We start from the raw sequence: 19,335 nt of genomic DNA on the forward strand, positions 1-19,335 counted from the left end.
TTGAGCCAAAGGATTGAAATAATTTCTACTGATGATATTCTCATGGGTACCGTGACAATCTTAAACTAGCTCTTATTACACTGAATTTCTTCTGTGTACAGCAGAAATTAATCAAGAAAAAAAGCCTTCTGATAGTTTGCAGATTTTTTTTAAATTATAGGTTTGTACCAATTGCTATTCTTCAGGAACTTTTAAATGAATGTTTATGCAAAATAGAGGTGTTTATCCTTTTATTATAGGAAATGCCAAATGGATCTCCAGTATTTATTGCCTTCAGATCATCAACAAAAAAAAATGTACAGTATGATGATGTACCAGACTACAAGGACAGGTTGAGTCTCTCAGAAAACTATACATTATCCATCAAGAATGCAAGAATCAGTGATGAAAAGAGATTTGTATGTATGCTAGTTACAGAAGATGATGTTTCCGAAGAGCCGACGATAGTCAAAGTTTTCAGTAAGTAAATCTAGTTGTTACTACCATTAACATTCATCAACATCTGAATCATAAATTACAGAAACTTTTGTTTAAGGCAGGATTAAAGCCAAGAAAGTAAGTTTGGCTCAGTAAATTACTAAGACTAGCAAATTTCTGCAGCTTTCAAAAATGTAATCTACTGGTGGCATTTATGTAACAGGACTGCCTGCACTTGCAGTTTATTCATGATAAGTGCTGGCTCAAAAAGAATTTTAGGCTTTGATAATGACTCACTTATGTGATGTCATTTGGCCTTGGAAATGAAAAATGTAAAATTAGCATTGATTATTTTCCATTTGTTCTCAGAGCAAATTTTTCTGCGGGAGGGAAACATTAACCGTGTGTGGTCTGTAGGATTATTTCAGGGGGGAGTGAAGTGGCTCTGAGCAGCTACTGTGCAACAGCACACACTGTGAGGGAGAGAGCGAGAGGCTGGAAAGTGATCCACCAGCGCCAAATGGTTGTTTTGTCCCCTGCTGGATGGTAGGAAGGAGAAGTACCAATCTGTGTTCTCTCCTAGAGCACAGCAAGGTCCATTAGTGTTTGCTCTCATCAGAGCTCGATAGCAAGGCTGGTCTGGCATGCAAACCCCAGCCCTGTGAGGCACAGCCCAGCTCAGAGCTCACACAGGAGCAGGGACAAGCCTGGTCCCTTCCTGGTGCTGATTCTCAGAGCATGAGTGTAGTCCATCAAACCCTGAGTCAGCTTCAGGGGATATCCATTGTGGCTTTTTAGAGACACGGGGCTGTGACTGCAGTGTCTTATCTTCCTTAGCTTCATGTTTTTATATGGCTTTTGGCCTTTGCTGCCCTTCAGGCACAGATTTATACAGTCAGAGTAAGTCTGTTGTGGGAACACACTGACTGTGGGTATGGGCAGTTTCAAAGATATCACGCTGTGCTTGAAGAACACAAATTCATGTTTTGGAAGGGCAGCCTTTTGCTTCTCTCAGGTAGAAGGTGCCAGGGAGTCCTCAATGATATCTATGCTGTCAGTCACAGAAATGAGTTTAAAGCAAGATTAGGAGCCAATAGTAATTCCCTCGTTTCAATTTGATGCAAGAACAATTGAATTAATGACAACAGGGAGGAGTGTGCTCAGAGCACGCATAGTAAACATAGTGCTTCAAAGGAAATGATAAAGAATTATCATGTTTACTTATTGCACAGTAGTAAATATGTAGATGAGGCAGTGGTATATGGTAAAATGAAACACTAACTGCTTGAATTACTGTGTACTCTACTAAGCATTAACACAATGCTAACTCAGCCATGGAGCACAGCTTGTCTGGTTTATTCTGTGCATTAATTCTAATAGAGAAAGCTTCTATTTACTAAGGAAGATAAGAAAGGAGGATGCCACGCATGTAATATGGCCAACTTAGCACTGCAAGAAAAATTACCTTTGTACTTTTTCACTTTGCATTCACAACTTTATTTACGGTTCTCTTAACTTTTCTTTGCATTTAATTTTCTTGAGTCTGGTTTTTAAGTTCTCATTTTTAGTTGCTCACTTGCTCGCTTTAATTGCAGAAGAATTAAGTGTAGCTGGCAAGCTGCATTTATTTAATAAGGGGAGTTTCTAACTCATGGAGCCACAGGTACAGAGCTAGGCTGCTGCAGTGTGACCCTCATAAACCAGAATCTCATGCACCTGAAACTCAGCTGCATCCCAGAAGCCACGACTGATTCTGGGTTTTGCTGGAGCTCGTTCTGTCCTCAGCTGTGCTACCTGATTATCTCAGGTCTGAGGAGCTGAAATGGCTCACTGTGCAGGTACCACCTGCTAGTCTCTCTCACTGACTACTCAAACAAGCACTACCAGCTTTCCAGATGGATCCTGTCAGCAACTTTTTTGTGGAATTAAACAGCCAGTTTCCAAAACAGGGCAGCCCAGCAGACAGGAGCTGCTGTCCTGCTGCACTGGCGCTTGGCTTTTGTAGGCAGTGAACTCTTTTTTCCCTCTATTATAAGGCCTATATAGAGTTGCAAAGTACTCTGGCAAGCTCTTAAGCTGAGAGATAAGCAGTGTGCTGAAGTTGCAAACCCACCAAAGTGGGGTTTGCTGCCAAGTTTAATATTTTTTTCTCGCTTCAGACGCTGAGTTGGTAAATGCCAAGCGAGTGTTTTACAGTGAATTACCTTGGTGCACGTGCAGCGGCTGCGGGGATCTGGCAGCAGGCATTTCCTCTCTGAGGCTGCTCTCAGAGAGCAGGTGGCAGCCTCTCAACTGGAACACCTGCTCAGTCACAGGGCACTCAAAATGGGGAGAGCCCCACTCAGCAGCTGCAGAGCAGGGAGGCCTCCCCTCCTCTCACAGCATCACTGCAAGGCAGGGGTGTCCCACACACCAAAACCAGGGTCTTCTCTAACCTGTCCTGAGGGAAATGAGAGACAGAAGGAAGCAAGGCTGAAGTGGGGGAAGGTGTTGTGGCTTGATCAGCTGGTGACTGGGACAGGAAGGCAACTACCCCTGTTTATGGCACCCAAACATCTGACCCAGAAGGCTTGTTAATGGTTTTGTAAAACCATCTTTTCTTGAATTGACATGGAAATAATTTTCCTTGATAAGTTCATATATGGAAAAGATCCACCTTTTTCCTTTAAAGCTAACAAAGAGAAATAATGTGTATGTCTTGTAAAAATAAAAATCTTTATTAGTCCTTTGAAGAAAATATGACGGTCTTAGTGTATAGCTTTGGCTGTGTCTTTTGTTTGGTTTTGTTTTTTGCCACAAGCAAAGTTATTTGAAAAATGTTAGATGAATAGTTTCTTTTATTCACTTTCATTTCCCTTTTGACCTGATTTTCTTCCATCCTGGGGTGGTCATTCAAGTGAAGAGCATTTGTGCATTTGCACGTAAACACGCACACAAGTAAAATGGATTATTGGGAAAACAGGCTTGCTACCTCTGTGACAGCAGGAGCAGTGCATCTGCACATCAATAACTTCAGCAGTGTGTGTAGAGACTTTGGCAAGACAGTGGTGAAGTTCACTCAGGGCCGGGATTATCAACATACATGCAGTATATGATAGGAAGCTTGATTTGGAGAAAGGGTTATGTGAGCTGGCATGGTTAAGAATGTTTCCGTTTGTAAAAGTAGGCTTGTTTAAGCAGTACAGATAGGGTGTAGAGCCTTTCCTTGACTGTACAGACATTGATTTATTTTTTTCCCTTCACTCTTCCCCTCTTCTTTTAAAATTGTGGGCAAAACTGTCTCTTTTGGAGATAAAAATTTGCATTCCGGGCTTCAGGCCAGACTGTTTTAACAGACAAGTTATATAGTCCCTAGAAAGTAGTCTTTTATGATGGAAACACTGATAGATCCTCCACTTTGGCAAGCTAAGAGATCCATCTACCATAATAAAAGTAAGTAAGAAGACTAACTGGCACTGGAAAAAATTTTATTTTTTTTAAGAGAGTCATAACTAACACAGAATCAGTTAAAATAATTACACTTTTCTCTGTCATCTGAATTTCTTAAATGTAATAATCCCAGTTAGGAAAAATAAACATTAGAAGAATGATTAGGTTGAATTTGTTCCTTTATAATGTTGACAGCTCAGCTACAGTAATATCTGCAGGAAAGCTGCTTTTTTGTTGCTACAGATTCTGTACTACTGGCTCCTTCTCCAGCATGTGTGTCCTATAAATCAATAGATCAGATCAGGTTCTCTCCTCCTGGGAGGTGAACTAGTCTGTCTGGCTAAAAGATGTATTGTCAGAGTACATGGAATTCATTATGGAAGGTGTGAAACATTTGAAGTGAGAGTTTGCTCTTGGTTTTTTTTGCTAATATTGAAATAGAAACACCTCACCCTTTCTTCTTTTAATGGGAAAATGTAGGTAAGACTGTATCAAGCTAGATTATTCTGTTTCATTTCAAAAGTCCACATATTTTTAGTATTTTTTTGTTTTTCAACAGCTGTTTGTGCTCCCTTCACCAGTACTTTTATCCTATTTATGTTTTAGAACAACCCTCTCAACCAGAAATCTTACATCAAGCAAACCTCTTAGAAACAGAGAAGCTACAAATGGTAAGAATAGCATTCTCCCTCGCAGTTATGTTCCCAACAGCTGCCTGAAGTCCCTTTACAGTCCAGACAGAGGTGGTGGCTCAGAGGGGTGAATGAATGAACACCTGCCTGTGAGTCCATAGCCAGCCTGAGCAGAGAGCAGTTGCCTTGCACTACTCTATTTATTCCTGCCTGATCTGCAAACAAGGGCCACCCTGATCTTAGACCCACCGCCCTCTGCCAAATCCTCACCGATTCAACGTGCCTCATTTAAGAAAAACAGTTGAGGCCAAGCATTTGAACTTCCTAGAACTTTTGACCCCAAATGGCATTAGTAAAACCAGAATGATGTTAAAGCCTAGTGGAGAAAGCAGGTGGCCAATTCCTGTCTGTTTTGCAGCTTGGGGAATGCGTTTCGAGGGACAGCTATCCCGAGGGCAACGTCACGTGGTACAAAAACGGGAGAGCTCTGCAGCATGTGGATGATGGTATGTTCTGGTAATGGCCAATGTCCCTGGATCCGCACATGGGTGTATGCATGAAGTGTTTATAAGGGTTGCTCTGCCTTATTCTAATGTATTCTTCCTTTGAGAAAAACTGCTCATATGGAAACATACAGCTGGAAGGAGTTGTTCAGGCCTTTCAGAGTACCCAAGCTACACCACATAATCTTTCTCTTTTAGTTCCAGTTTTAAATACACATTGTGGGGAGGAGAATTGCCTTTATTAATGATATCCCAAAGCTATTTTTGAGCCTATGTAACTAATAAAAACCTGTATCTAATTTCCAACTTCTTAAAAGGTATTAACTGCCTCAGTTTCATACCTGTCCAATATTGTGTTTTGGACCACACAGACCATCATCTTATACAACTAATTATTTTCCAGGATATGTAAGAACAACTATATTTTTTTTCTTTCTTTTCAACTTTGACAGATCAACAAGGCTACAATTTTTCCTATTTTCCTCCTTTTCCTTTCTTTTAAAATAGAGGATAATTAAAAAATAAATTTTACCCTAATTCTTTTGCCATCATGTTTGAGGCTTTCTTTCTGTCTTACAAATTAGGCTGAATCATAGTAAAAACCGCACCTGTTTAGAACTAGTTTTTTGTTTGGATTTGATTTAAAATATTAGGTAGGTTAGAAGTGTGTTGTTGTTAAAATGTTCCTGGTATACTTCAGTGGCAGTACTAGAGGAAACGTGTACAATCTCTTGGGTAACATGTTTCATGTATTCTTTGCAGCCTGATCTCAAATGCAGAACAGGCAACAACATACAGGAAAAAGGTTTCAGGTTCTGAGTGTGTGACACTGAAACGTTATTTCCTTTTCAGTTGTAGTCATAAATCCGCAAAAGATTGTGGATGCAACAACTGGACTCTTCACCATGACATCGTCTCTTGAGTACATGCCAACAAAGGAAGATGTAAATGCCAAGTTCTCTTGCATTGTGACTTACTATGGACCATCTGGCCAGAAAACAATGCAGTCTGAACCAGTTGTCTTCGATGTTCACTGTAAGTTATCAAAAAGCATCTTTTACTGTACAAAGTCTACCTCCAGGGCAGGGGAAAGCAAAATCAGAAACAGTTTTCAAAATTATAGAGTGCTTGGCTATTGAAATGGTTCTCCAAAACTGATTTGCATCAAGAAGATCTGAGTACATTGCCAAGGTAATTTTTATTATCTTCAGATTTACCTGAGATTTCATTTTTCCTAGCAATGGAATAATGAATATCAAGATGTCATTGACAAGATAAAAGCGATAGCCATAAAAATTTACAATAAAATAGGCTTTTGAGAATTTTAAGATAAGTTATAGTGGTTGATAAAAGTGATTCTGTGCCCCCTAAAATATGCAGTAAATACACAATACAGTTTTTAGTAAACTCAAATATTTTTCTCATCTTTTCAGAGTCAGTGCCAAGCAGTTAATGCTGGCTGTCTACCTTTCAGAAAAATGCTTCTCTGAAGCATCTTACAGTTGTAAGATGCTGTGTTTTACATTTAAAATGTATGATTTGAATATTGGTAGACTTTTAAGTAAAGAATTTGTGCAAATAATTGCTTCTAACTGGACTGAATTCTAAAGCAGCTTCCTTACTGTGTTACTGACAGATGTGGAAATCATAATGTTCCTTTGAATAAGCAAAACAGGCTGTTGGCAAGGAAAGATCAGAGGAGGTGGCAGCACTTAAAGGCCAGGGGAAGAGGCATTTCAAAGTCATGTAAATGATGCTTCTGAAGGACTGTAGAAGGCAGCAGGTCACAGCAGGATGTAGAGGAACAGGAGACAGACAATATGTCCAGTCGAGTATTACCTCTCTGCACACTTTTAGTACCTCATCTTATAAAAGATGAGTCCCTGTTTTGGGAGGGAGAGGGTCTAAGTATACAGTCCAGCATCTATGTCTTAGCAGTGTGCTGTATGACAGCTGTGTAGTCCAGCTGCAAACAAAGAAAATCAGGCACTCGATTTCTCCAAGTAGTGTGGGTGCAGCATTGCCTTGAAAACAAAAGCCATGGGCTGGAAGTGCCATGTGTGCTCTGCCTAGACACTAGTTGCTTTTCCTCTACAGGTAAAGTTTTTTGAGCTGCAGGGTAGGGGATCAGTTTTGACCTTGATCAAATAAAACCCAGCCTTGGAGCAGCTGGTCTTTGGTTTCATCTGAAGTCAGAGTTCTCTTTTTACCATCTCTTTCTCCAGAGCAACAGCCAGCACAACTAAGGGAAAAGAAAATTTCTGGGAAACCTCTGGGACAGCTGTTACCCATGGGAATACCATAGGCATTTCAAGCCTGCTGACACCTATCCCATCAATTTAAAGCTAGAGGCTTTTTTTTTTTTTTTTTTGCTTCATAAAGCTGGGTACCAAATTTCACTGTGTTTTTCTCTGTCATTTGTGGAGCCCCATGACCATGAATAACTCCTGCTGTGAATGGCAGATGTTCCCAGGAAAGAAATGTAAGGACCAGAAAGCATTTGTTGCTATTACTTGCCAAGAGATGCTGTGCTGTCCTCATTTCCCCTCTGCTTTCATGCATTAGGGCTACTTCACCTGTTGAGAGTGAGGCTGTTGCAGATTTCTGTGGTGTGTGTACTACATGCACTTGCAAGTAAGAACTAGGCAATATGAAGGGGAAAAAAGGCTGCATGGCTCTGGGATGGTCACTGGCCACGTGCAGTGTGCCCTCTGTATAAAGATTTAATGTTTGATAAACTAGCTCTTCTAGTCTTGGTCTAGTAACACACAATTAAATTAATTCCAGCAGTGTGTTACTAATTAGCAAATACTGGGAGGCGGGCACATTTTTCAGTACTGGAGAGGCCTCAGGTATGAACTTTGGCTTTGGAGTATGGAGTTACACTGTTTTCTTTCTGAGTATTCTCATTTGCTGTAACTTCACCTCCTTACTCTGCATAAATGCATCTCCAAATCAATTTGTGAAATTCTTCATTAATAGATGTCCAAACTTCAAGAGATGCATTTCATGACTGCTGTTAGTTGATGATAATGACCCGTCTGATTTCATTTTGCTTTTTTAGTTTAGTTCAGTGTTCCTAATTAGTTTCTCAATAAATGTGATTTTTTTTTAATGAGTCAAATATAATGCAGATTTTAAAAATGGCAGACTCAACTGTTAAGAAATGGAAGTCTTTCAGCCTTTTTATTTTAGATTGACTGTCAAAACTGATATTTTGCATCTCTAAAGCAATAGAACCAAATCATAAAGACCTGCTGCTCATTCCTTGCAACTTATCCATTTCTCCTAAAGAAATGGGGAGAGCATGATTAAAATTATGCCTTCAGAAGATTTTTTTTTTAAAGATATATCTATTCAGTCAGGATCTAATAAATGTTATATTGTTTTGTTTGGTTTTTTATTTTATCTTTTGCATTGAGTGCAGTCTTTAGTACTCAAGTGTTTAATAGCTAGTTCACATCCTGGAAGGAGCCAGCCACTGTAACCTCGTATGAGAAGAAGAGTGAATTAGCTCTTGCTGTGTTGGATGTTACTTAGATTAGGATAATTTAGCTCAGCTAGCAGGAGTTACATGCTTGCTTTTGCAGCTGCAAGCAAGGAAGCTACTGAAAGCAAGGAGTACTAGGAGAGGAGTCTTGGAGCTGCACACTTAGATATTATCTCAGATATTTAATCATCTAGGCTTCAGTTATGTAGGGCTCTGCTCAGCATTAATCAGTGTAAAAAGATAATGTTTGTCAGGCAGGCTTCCCAGCCATGCCCTGCTGTTAGGTGTCTGCTTTGTTATGGATAAACTGCTTTACATAACAGATTAGAGTCAAGGACACTTCACACTCAGGCTGCTTCCAGCATTGGTGTTTTCCTTGAAATGGCACTGGGGCTGGGGCAGCCCTGGGATAGCAGCATTCATTTACTCTATGGCTGCCTTTTGGTGCTGGCTCCTGGAATTTTGCTGTTGTAGAAAGCAGAATCTCAGATTTGCAAAAGCACCAAGTAAGGTGGGCCAAGTCAGGCATGTGTGCCGCTGAGAGGCAAGATGTGTCTTCACCAGGCTGATCCTGTTTCTCAGTGAAAGTAGGGGAGCACATTATTCATACCAAGCACCACTCTGCATGGTGCTGGACACCATCTCCCTGTTCTCAGCCTGCATCTCCCTCAAGAAAATGACCTCTTCATCTTAGGCAACAGTTAAAGTGGGCTTTACTTCTGTATGTTTGGGGTTTTCTCTAGTTTAGCAAATTAAATTAAATTAAAATTTGCTCTTGGTTGAATGCTGTAAATAGAGGGGTAGGATATTTCTAGAGAAAAGACTGGTGGTTTGCAAGAATGTAACTTTTGTTTAACTGTGTCCATATTTAATCCAGTTATGTTTGACTCTGTGGGGAAAAAAAACTGTTCTAAATGAAAGTCTTTTTCTTTATTAATTCCTCCCATTTAAGTCTCAAGACAAAGCCTAAGCAATTCCAGGATATACCTAGATATTCTTTATGATAACTTTACCTTAACATAAACTTGACAGAAGGAAAGACATGTTGCAGCAGTCCCTGAAACTGAGTTTTTTGGCCCAGCAGCTACCAAGATGGGCATGCATGGCACTCCTGGCCAGCTATCTCATTGTATCTCTTGTATTACATACCAGCAGTGATGCTGGACTTCCTTTTTCCAAGCAGGCAAAGTTGTGCTTCAGCTCTGAAGATGCTGAGGTCGAAGCTTGTTTGGTCAAGTGTGGTGCTTCCATGGGAAGGGAGCCAGGCTCTGAAGGAGGGAGGCTGTGGCAGGTTGGAATCCAGCACTGTCCTGCCCTGGGGAGGGTGAGGGGCTGGGCTGTGTTAGGGCTCTCAGTGCCTGAGAGGCTGCAGTGGAAGGCAGCTCCTGGTACTGAGAAATCTGCAGGAGACGGACGAGGAGTTCCTGGAGGGTTGGGAGGGCTGTAGAGCACATGCTTCACTAAACACACAAAATCACCTGTCAGCCAGGGCTTTCTCTGCTGGGGAGAGAAAGCAGTTAGTGTCTTTAGTGTCTAATAAGGTGTGCTTAGTGTCTAATAAGGTGTGCTGTGCTGTATCTTAATGCAAGACTGGCATCTTTGATGGAATTTTATTTATCCTTTGACATTAAAATAGGGAGAGTTATCTGCTCATTTTATTTTAATTTCTTTCATCTTACTTTGTTTTCTAAAAAATTATGTTTAGGCCTCTGCTTAGAAATAATAGCATCTGCTGAAGAATACTCTGCTTAAAAAAATTATGAAAGTAAAATGTAAGTTATAGTTCAACTTCAGTGAACATGACAGAAGTATGTTACATTTAGTGTTCTGTTGACTATGCTAAGGGTCCTATTATGTTCACCAGATTTATCTTTCTAAAAGACTGCAGCGATCAGCATATAAAATAGGCTGAACATAGTTGCTTAGTTCATATTTATTCTTTTTAATGCCAGAGGGCTATTATCTAGTACTAATACACGGCTTGAGAGCTTCAGTTGTTTTTCTGATTGCTGTGGTCCTCCAAATAGGGAATTTCACAGAGGACAAGTTAATCCCTCATAATGAAATCACACCATGAAATGGTTCATACTAATCAGGATTTCTTTTGCTTTAAAGCACATGACATAGTTGTAATCATTGCTGTTTCAGTTACAGGTATTTTATAGAATAAAAATGAATTTTATGTCGTGTGATTAACTTCAAGTTCTTTTAAAAAAAGATCTACACATGCAAATATTTTCAGCTGCAGGATGATAAAATTGCATTTTCTTGGGCACTGAATATCATATGCATAGTGTTGCTGTATGATTACTCTGAAGCTATTAAATATGTATTATTTTCACAGACCCAACAGAGAAGGTGACTATTCGAGTGCTGCCACAAAGTAGCACCATTAAAGAGGGGGATAACATCACTCTGAAGTGCTCAGGAAATGGCAACCCTCCTCCACAGGAGTTCCTGTTTTACATTCCAGTAAGTCCTGCCTTGCTGTCGCTGCCTAGTGAAATATTCTGTATTATTCCTTCCTGCAGACATTGCTACATGTCAGTGTCTAGGTGGTTTTGTAACAAATGAAGAAAGGAATTCCATGCGACAAACACTGAAGATAGACATTGACCATTATATCACACTCTGAGAACACCTCACTTCTGTTGCCAAAATTTTTTTGAAAAAAACTCTCCTTCCCCCCAGCCCACCCAAATTTTTCAGGAGTTTAGACCCACTAAAAATTACAAGGCTTTATTTCCTGTCATCAGGTATTTTAATAAACAGTTTTGATTACAGCAGTTTAGCATCTAGAAGAAAACCATTTCATCTGTTGTCATAACACAGATCCAGCAGTGAAAGTACAGCAAATTAATTCAGCTATTTTTTTGACTTTCACAGATTAATCTTTGTGCAATTTCTTTTCTTCAGTTAATTGTTTGGTGGCATAACAACATAAAAAATAATGTGTGTGACAGCACAGAAGAACAAATCTGTAAAATGCTTAAGACACAGATTGAGAAAAATAAAGGCTTTGTTACCATTAATCTTCTTAGCACTGGTGAAATCCACAGACAGATGTGGCTTTATATTCTAAGACTTCTGGTCCTTGTTCCCATGTCCTGCTTCCCCCTCCTGTTTTATATGCCTTATTTGTTCCTGCTGCAGCTCTGAGCAGAGCTGCTCTTGTGAGAAGCCAAAAGAAGTGGTGTCCTTTCAGATATTTCAAACCCAGCATGTCACCCTCTGAACATAATAGTCACTACTCTGGACTCCTGGCATGTTTGAATTGTTGGAGAGAGCAAGGGGAGCCAGGAGCTGAAGTCCTTATCTCAGAACAGCCATTTAGATTCAGTGAGTCATCCTAGAAAGTCACTAAATGCCAGTGAAAAAGTGTCTGGTATCTCTCCTTGCTCTACTATCACAGTGAGTGAGCTAAACACCCGAGTTTGTCTTATCTGTGGGCTCCCTGCTGCCTGATACTGGTCCTTTCTCTCAAGGAGAGTTGCAGTGGGTGATCTCTTTGAAAGGCTCACCTGTATTATAAATCTCTCTCTGGATTCAGAGATAGGAATTAAGGTATCATTCTATGCTTGTTTCAAAGCTGATCTAAGTCAGTAATCAGGGGGAAACTGGGGAACTGGACAGCCATAAAGCAGCACTTGCTGGCTAGTTCAAAACACCAGTGTGCTTGTGCTGTTCAAAAGCATGATTTGTCCTAAGCTGAATATATCAGAACCAGATTTAGAAACAGAATTTGATTTGTTGTTTTGATTTCTGCAATACTTGTTAGTAGACTGGTTTTTTGGCTAAACTCTTTAATTTTGTATTGTAACATCCTCTAAAATGAGTTAGTCTTTCAATTAAAAGAGTAAGCTCTTGATTGTTGTTTTTTAAAAAGTAATGTTATCAGGCAGGAAGTAAATGTTACTTAACTAATTGGTAATTACATTTCAATGATGCTGTGTCTATACGTGCTTTGGAGTATTTCAACATCCTTGTAATTAAAAAAAATCCTCAACAAAATTAGTGAGTTTAGCAGGCCTATGTACAGTAAATGTCTTGTTTTCCACCTGCAGGGAGAAACAGAAGGTATAAGAAGCTCAGATACTTACATAATGACAGATGTGAGACGAAATGCAACAGGAGAATACAAGTGCTCTCTGACTGACAAAAGCATGATGGACTCAACCACCATCACTGTGCACTGTAAGTCATTGCATTTCGCACTCCTAGGTAGGATTCAAACTGCTCTTGGACCTCCTGGGATGGTTTCTCTGCTTTGTGTGTGCAGCTTAGTGCAGTTCCCTACAGGTGAAGAGTTAGTTTGAAGGCGTGTCCAGTCATTTCTATTTATTCTAATGTATTTCTGTTTGAAAATCCTGACTTTCTCAAGTCATTGGCTGTTTAGTTTCACTTCAGGTAACTTTGGTTAGTATATGGCTCTATTACACTGTCACATACAGTGAGAATTTTGTTATTGTATCTCTTGCTCATGTGCTCATAGGGCAAATTACTTTCTTCCAGCTGTTCCTTTGAATGTACACAAACATGGAAGCTAATCCACAGGAATATCACTGAAGATCATTCTTCTTAGTTAAGTTCCCATTCCCTCAATGAGGTTAACCTGTAAGGAGCCTAGAAAAGAAACTTAGGAAGTCATTATGTTCACATAGGAAAAGTTGGGGTTTTTTACTTTTTCCAGGACAGTGACAGCTACAGAGCTCAGTAAATTTTCTTTAGCTGGATACTGTTTAGTCACACTATCAGCAACACTTCGAAAGCAGCCATTGAACTGGTTGAACCACTGAAGCAATAGTTGCTTTTGGTCTCTTTATGCAGAAGTCAAGAGCAGGAACTCTTTCAAACTCTGCTATATTATCACAGGCTGTTAAATAGAACTCATACCAGGGGTAGAAGTTTTCCCCTAAAAACATTGATTGTCTGTAGTCTTCACAGTATCAGCAGTAGTTGACAGATTCAGGGGAATCTGAAGGATAATGAAGTTTAAAGGCTTCCACTGTAGTTATATTTTACATGAAAACAAACTTAATGTTTCTATATTTGATTTTGATTTTTTTTTCTTGAAAGAGGTACAATACATGCATAATATATTGGTGATTATTGATTAATTACGCTACACATGATTAATTACACTATTATATTTAATGAATATTTTGCCTTTAATAAGATCATCCATTGTTACCCTGCCCACCTGTTCTGTTAGCCAAGAGTTGGGCATGTAAAACCTGAAAAGGGCTCTGTGCTGCTGCCTCTTCACTGCTGGGTAGCAAAGGTACCTTTGCTGTGGTGTAACCAGTCCTTTGATTTTCCTCCAAGTGTATTGCATGTCTACTTTTGCTTTCATAAATAATTACTCTAAAAAATGGCTTTCTCAGCTCCAAGTTATTTTTAACAAGCCAATTTTCCTATGTCTTCTATTTTGTCTGCACATTCAAAGAGCTTTGCTATGCCAGAGAAACATGTAATTTCTAGACATGAATTTTCCCAGTGCTGGCAGCTAATGCAGCTACTCAGAACTCAGAGCTGCACTTCAGTACCCTACTACTTCACTTTACTTAGGGTTCGTTTTTTTCCAAAACACCTCTATCTGCAATAAAGCCTTTTCTTAAAATGAGGTGCAATGGCCTGGAATAGTTCTGTAATTCCTGAATGTCCAGACCATGCACCACCCATAAAGTACTTCATTGTCTTGTCTGATGCTGGTCTAAAGCATTTCTGCTGTCTCTCCTTCAGATATTACTTACTAATGCTTATCAAATCCTACTTTTTCTCCCTTTTTTGCTTTATTGCTCACCTTTTATATGGATGAATATTCCTCTCTTTGGTGGCACACTAAAAAAACCTTGATCAGGAGTCAGAGCTTTTCATTTATTCATATCCAATCTCAGCATTTTAGATTTTTTTATTTTCTTCTTAAAAAACCCAACCACAAGCACAACAAAAAGCAGGCAATATAATAATATTGATTAAAATAAATTTTAAATAATTGATTAATTAATTTTAATATTTAAATTATTTTAAAATTAATTCAAATTATTTGAGAAACTATTTATAGTAATTTGTTAAATTTCAACTGTAGTGTCTTTTCCCAAACCAATTTTATTAAGCGTTATATTGGCACTGCTTTCTTTTGGTGCCTAGGTAGGGAAAGCTTCTTGCTGGTATTGAAAAACATTATTATGCCATAATCCTCAAATATTTTTTGTAGAGAATACCAAGCTCCATTTTTCCAAGTTGTCTTTAAATTATGAGGCTTACAGAAAACTGAAAATTGACATTAAAGCTTCAGAGTTACCCGCAATGCTTAGGGAAATTATTTACAAAAAAAATCGAGTGGGGATGAAAGATTCCCTGCCTTATCCATGGAACATAAAGGACAAAGTGTACAACCTGAGCTCTTGCCCTTCAGAGCAGGATCTGTGCAGCCAGGTCCCAATATACCAGCAGAACTGAGTGCTCAGAGTTGTCATGATTTGTCCCTCTACAGAAGCAGCAACAGAACAGGGTTGATGTTGGGGATTTGGGGTTTTTCCCACGAGTTGTAGATTCTCTGCCAGCTCTGTTCCTTCAGTGAGTTTGCCCAGGGCCAGGTGAGCAAAACTGGCAGGAGGGGACCAGGGCAAAAGCTGTTTACAGCCACTTACAGAGATGTAGAAGCACACCCTGGGTGAGGCAAGGAAAACACCCAGCAGAAGAGGACATCTATAACTTCCCTCAGCTATAAAAAAGCAACTCTTTCAACCCACAGTGCCCTTTCATTATCTGTTGCTGTGGGGGTTTGAGCATCTTGGTCTAGTGTTGGTGTTCCTGGCCATGGCAGAGGGGTTGGAAGCAGAGGATCTTTTAGGTCTCTTCCAGCCCAAGCATTCTATGATTCTGTAATTGTTTCAGCACATAAAACCGAGTGTGGAGTAATTAGGTCTGTGGAACTTCCTATTTGTGATGCTTTCCTTTCTGCTAAAATGTGTTCTGCAAACCATCCAGTAAACTTAAGGTCTTAGGAGTATAGCATTTGTATTTCTCTATAGATATTTTTATGGCCTTGTTTTGACTTGTCTTGTCTTTCTGTAAAGCCATTGAAAATACAGGGAAAATCACCTTTTGAATGTTGCATGGAAAAATCTATTCTCAAGATACTGGGAGAAGTTTCCAGTTGTCTGCTAGTTTATTTATGGAGTTCAGACCACAACAAGTGCCTGCATAGTTTTCCCAAATGTAGCACAGTATTCCATCAGAGGCCTCCTTTAAATGCTGGGAGTCTGTCCTAGATGTGCCACAGCTTCCAAACTGAAATGTGCTCCAGTCTTGCCCACATTAATTCCATACCTCCCTCACATGATGTAGTGATACGTGCAGAATGCACTGTTTGTCTCTTTCCTGCCCTACTTGGTATGCAAAGACAGAACTGAAATCAATGCAAGACTTCAAATGAGACCACATTAAGAGCTAGCATATATTGAAAATGGTGCCTGATGAGGAGCTTGTTTCTGAAGAACATTTCAAAGCCAAATGCAAAATGTACAGAAAATTCTTGCAGGAAAGTTTTTTTCCAATGGAGACAAAAATTTGGTTTTGATAGTCTTCTATATGCTAGAAATGTTTTCTCCTCATACTTCTGTACCAAAGTGAGATTATTTACTAAGTAGAGAGGTAAGGATAACTACATCACTTTATTTTGTGGACCTTACTGATAAACTGGCAGAAAATTAAGCTGAATCAAGTTGTTCATGTAGAGCTTCTAGAGGGGATCCTGTGTTAAACAGTAGCTTAATTCTGTCTTGCCTTATAATTCATACAAGGTCTGCTCTGATTTATGTAGCTCATCTCATACTCTCTACATTTTTCTGAACTGCTACAGCAACCAAGACCGGTGTGGGAGGGGTTGTAGCCCCAGTTGCAGCACACAAAGGGCCAGCAAGACACAGTCAGACTACCCTGGAGGAAGACTGGGCTGAAGGATTGCTCTGGGCTCAGTGTCAGTCTTGCCTGAGATGAAGGCAAAAACTGCCATGAATTTTTGCTTCCTATGGCAAATATGAGAGGAATGCCTTCTGAATGGCCTTTGGTGATCTCTTAGGTTGGAGGTGCTATCTTGCTCTAAAGAACAAAAGGTTTAAGTTCGTGTAGAAGGAAATTCTTGAGGGGAAAAAAAATAATAGCTTTTTCTTTAACCACCCCTCTGCCCTGGTAGAATGTGTTTAAGAAGAAACACATCCAATTCACTAAACAAATCTATATACTGCTCACTGGAGGAGTCTTGCTATTTCATTTTTTTTTTTTTTTCTTCTGGAAGCCACAGGAGAATAGTTGGGTTCCTTTTACTGGTTTCAGGAGGGAGGATAGGAAATCCCCTTAGGAATAGAAAAACAAGATGCCATTTTATCTGATCAAGATTTTTGACTCATTCACAGATGAAAGTGTAGTTCTTCTGACCTCTCAGAAAAGACATTGGGCTTATAACACAGACAGTAGTGCTGCAGACCTGTAGTACAGGCTGAGCCCTAGTTGTTCCCTCAAGTTCTACCTTAAATTACAATGGTGTTCCCAGGGCAACCACTGAATGAAGCCAGTAGTGAAGTTCACTCTTTTGTTAAGGAAAACTCACTTTCCTCCACGGTGACTTTTGTCTCAAGCTTTTTTTGAAGCTCTGCTTAAAAGCCAAAAGGAGGCTTTGCATCCCTTTTCAAGCAAGGACTGTGTTTGAGATGAAGTCATGTGTGCTTTTGGCTGGATGTGTTTGTGTGTGTGCACACATCTGTGATAGTCATTCAGTCGAGGCAGCTTGGCTTACAAGCGAGGCACTGTCAGAGGGGAAGCAAAATAAAGATTGGCAAACTCTGCTTTTCTTGCACTGTAGGATTAATTTTTTTTAAAAATGACCAGCCCACCAAATCTTTAAACTAAGAAAAATCCAGAGCAGTGTTTCCTGGTGCTTCTGTTACTGGCTTTCACCCTGCCTTGTGTCAAACACAGCTGTCACTGACTGCAATTTCCCTTGAGCTTAAATATGTCAGGCAGAGCTTGGACTCTTTTGAGGTACACAAAAGTGGCATTTTAAGTCACAAATGAAAATAAATAAAGGGCTTCATGTGCAGTTCTCCAACCCTGTAATTTAGACTTCTCACCCCTTCAGTCAGTTTCATGTTTCATACACCCTCTTTGACCTTCTTCAGATCCTGAGGGTAAAAATCCTCTAGTTTTATCACACCAAAGAAAGGCACCCCTTGAGCCTTGCTGTTCTCTCCACAATTACTGTGTAGGATGATCTGTCCCCACCTGCACTAGTCCTCCCCTGAAGATGCATTTCTACCTGGCCCAAAGTAAGCTACCCTCACAGCATTCTGTGCTTCCCTTTCTGAGATGCACATCCTGTTATGTGAAGTACTTCAGCTTCTTGTGCCTACTCTGTCATTCTTTCAGCAGAACAAGGTGAAAAAAATGTATCCATTTGTCTAGTGATTAGTGAGGTTTTGCTTTTACTTTTAGCCTATAATTACAGCAAAAATATAAATGTTCTGCAATGCCTGTTTTAGAATTATTCTCTCATCTCCCTCCCTTATAAAATTGACTTGAATTTTATTGAAGAAATGAAATCTTGAATTTAATGAGTGCAATTAGTCACATTTTCTTTTCTTGATAAGCCTCTGAAATGGGCCAGGCTTTCTGAGATTAACTTTTTACAAATGTTCTTTCTATCCCAGATCTGGATTTGCAGCTTACTCCTAGTGGAGAAGTCACAAAACAGATTGGAGAGGCCCTGCCTGTGTCATGCACAATTTCTTCTAGTAGAAATGCAACTGTGTTTTGGATAAAGGTCAGTAATTCATCTATTTCACACTCCATCTGGGTGTTCACCTCTTCACATTCTGCTGCTTCTTCAATGTTTTAGAAGGAAGGAAGGAAGGAAGTTGTTCATTGGGCTTTTTAAAGAATATTGTTAAAATGGGTCTTACGCATGTGGTTAAAATGAGATCTACTCACATTGATGACTGAAAATCAGTTACTGTAATTATCAGCTCAGCTTCCAAATGGAGAGAATTAAGGCATATTGTAACACAAATACAACTTCTGTGAAATGGTCTATACAAGGCCCTTTGAAAATAAGGTTCTTCTAAGAAGAAAAGCCCAAAATTCCTCCAAATTATTTGGAGGAATTTTGATGCATTTTGTCAGAGGTGCACTTGGTCTTGGTTCTGATAAGCATAACAAAAGAGCAAGGGCTGAAAGATCAGATGGTGGAAAATGTAGCTATTGAAGAAGGTGGCTTTATACAAAACCTGTAGTGCTGGAAACTTACAGTGGTGGTGCTGAATGATTGTTTATGAGCATATGTTGATCTCATGAGCCTGGCCTAAAGGAGGGTTACTTGTGTCTCAAATGTTTTATCACTCATGGCCTTGGCCAACCTACTAGAAAAGCTCAGAGCTAATAACTGATCCCATCTATGCTCTTGATTTAAAAGCAAAATTGTTTGAGAAGAAAGGAGATGGCTTCTATAAATATCCAGCAGTTTCCACTTTTCATGCTGTATATTCAAATGTACTTATTAATGGGGAAACAGCTTAAAAAAGTGAGGCTCTAATTTTCCAAAGCATGTGAAAACTTCTGTTGATAGTTGATTGTAGTCATTAAGGGGTTAATGTATTGTAAGTCCATCTCTGTCATCTCTAACTCCTAACTTTATCAGGACAATACCAGAATGCAAACAAGCCCATCATTTTCAAGTCTTCAGTATCAAGATGCTGGAAACTATGTCTGTGAAACTGCTCTACAGGAGGTTGAAGGACTGAGGAAAAGACAGACACTTAAACTTATTGTGGAAGGTAAGCATGCAGATAGTTACAACTATAAATTT

General features: G+C 39.5%; 1 protein-coding gene across 3 annotated transcripts in view; it reads left to right on the forward strand.

The window, feature by feature from the left end:
• The window catches only part of ALCAM (activated leukocyte cell adhesion molecule), a 115,511-nt gene that overhangs the window by 82,541 nt on the left and 13,635 nt on the right, over positions 1 to 19,335 (forward strand). For all 3 annotated transcript variants that reach the window (XM_050977863.1, XM_050977871.1, XM_050977866.1), the window contains exons 3-10: positions 240 to 459; positions 4,453 to 4,517; positions 4,897 to 4,984; positions 5,834 to 6,016; positions 10,816 to 10,943; positions 12,536 to 12,665; positions 18,182 to 18,294; positions 19,168 to 19,303. In XM_050977863.1, coding sequence (XP_050833820.1) covers positions 240 to 459; positions 4,453 to 4,517; positions 4,897 to 4,984; positions 5,834 to 6,016; positions 10,816 to 10,943; positions 12,536 to 12,665; positions 18,182 to 18,294; positions 19,168 to 19,303 — 1,063 coding nt within the window. The remainder of the gene's footprint in view (positions 1 to 239; positions 460 to 4,452; positions 4,518 to 4,896; positions 4,985 to 5,833; positions 6,017 to 10,815; positions 10,944 to 12,535; positions 12,666 to 18,181; positions 18,295 to 19,167; positions 19,304 to 19,335) is intronic.

The sequence above is a fragment of the Serinus canaria genome, chromosome 1 (genome assembly GCF_022539315.1).
Source record: "Serinus canaria isolate serCan28SL12 chromosome 1, serCan2020, whole genome shotgun sequence".
In the NCBI taxonomy this organism is placed as follows: domain Eukaryota; kingdom Metazoa; phylum Chordata; class Aves; order Passeriformes; family Fringillidae; genus Serinus; species Serinus canaria.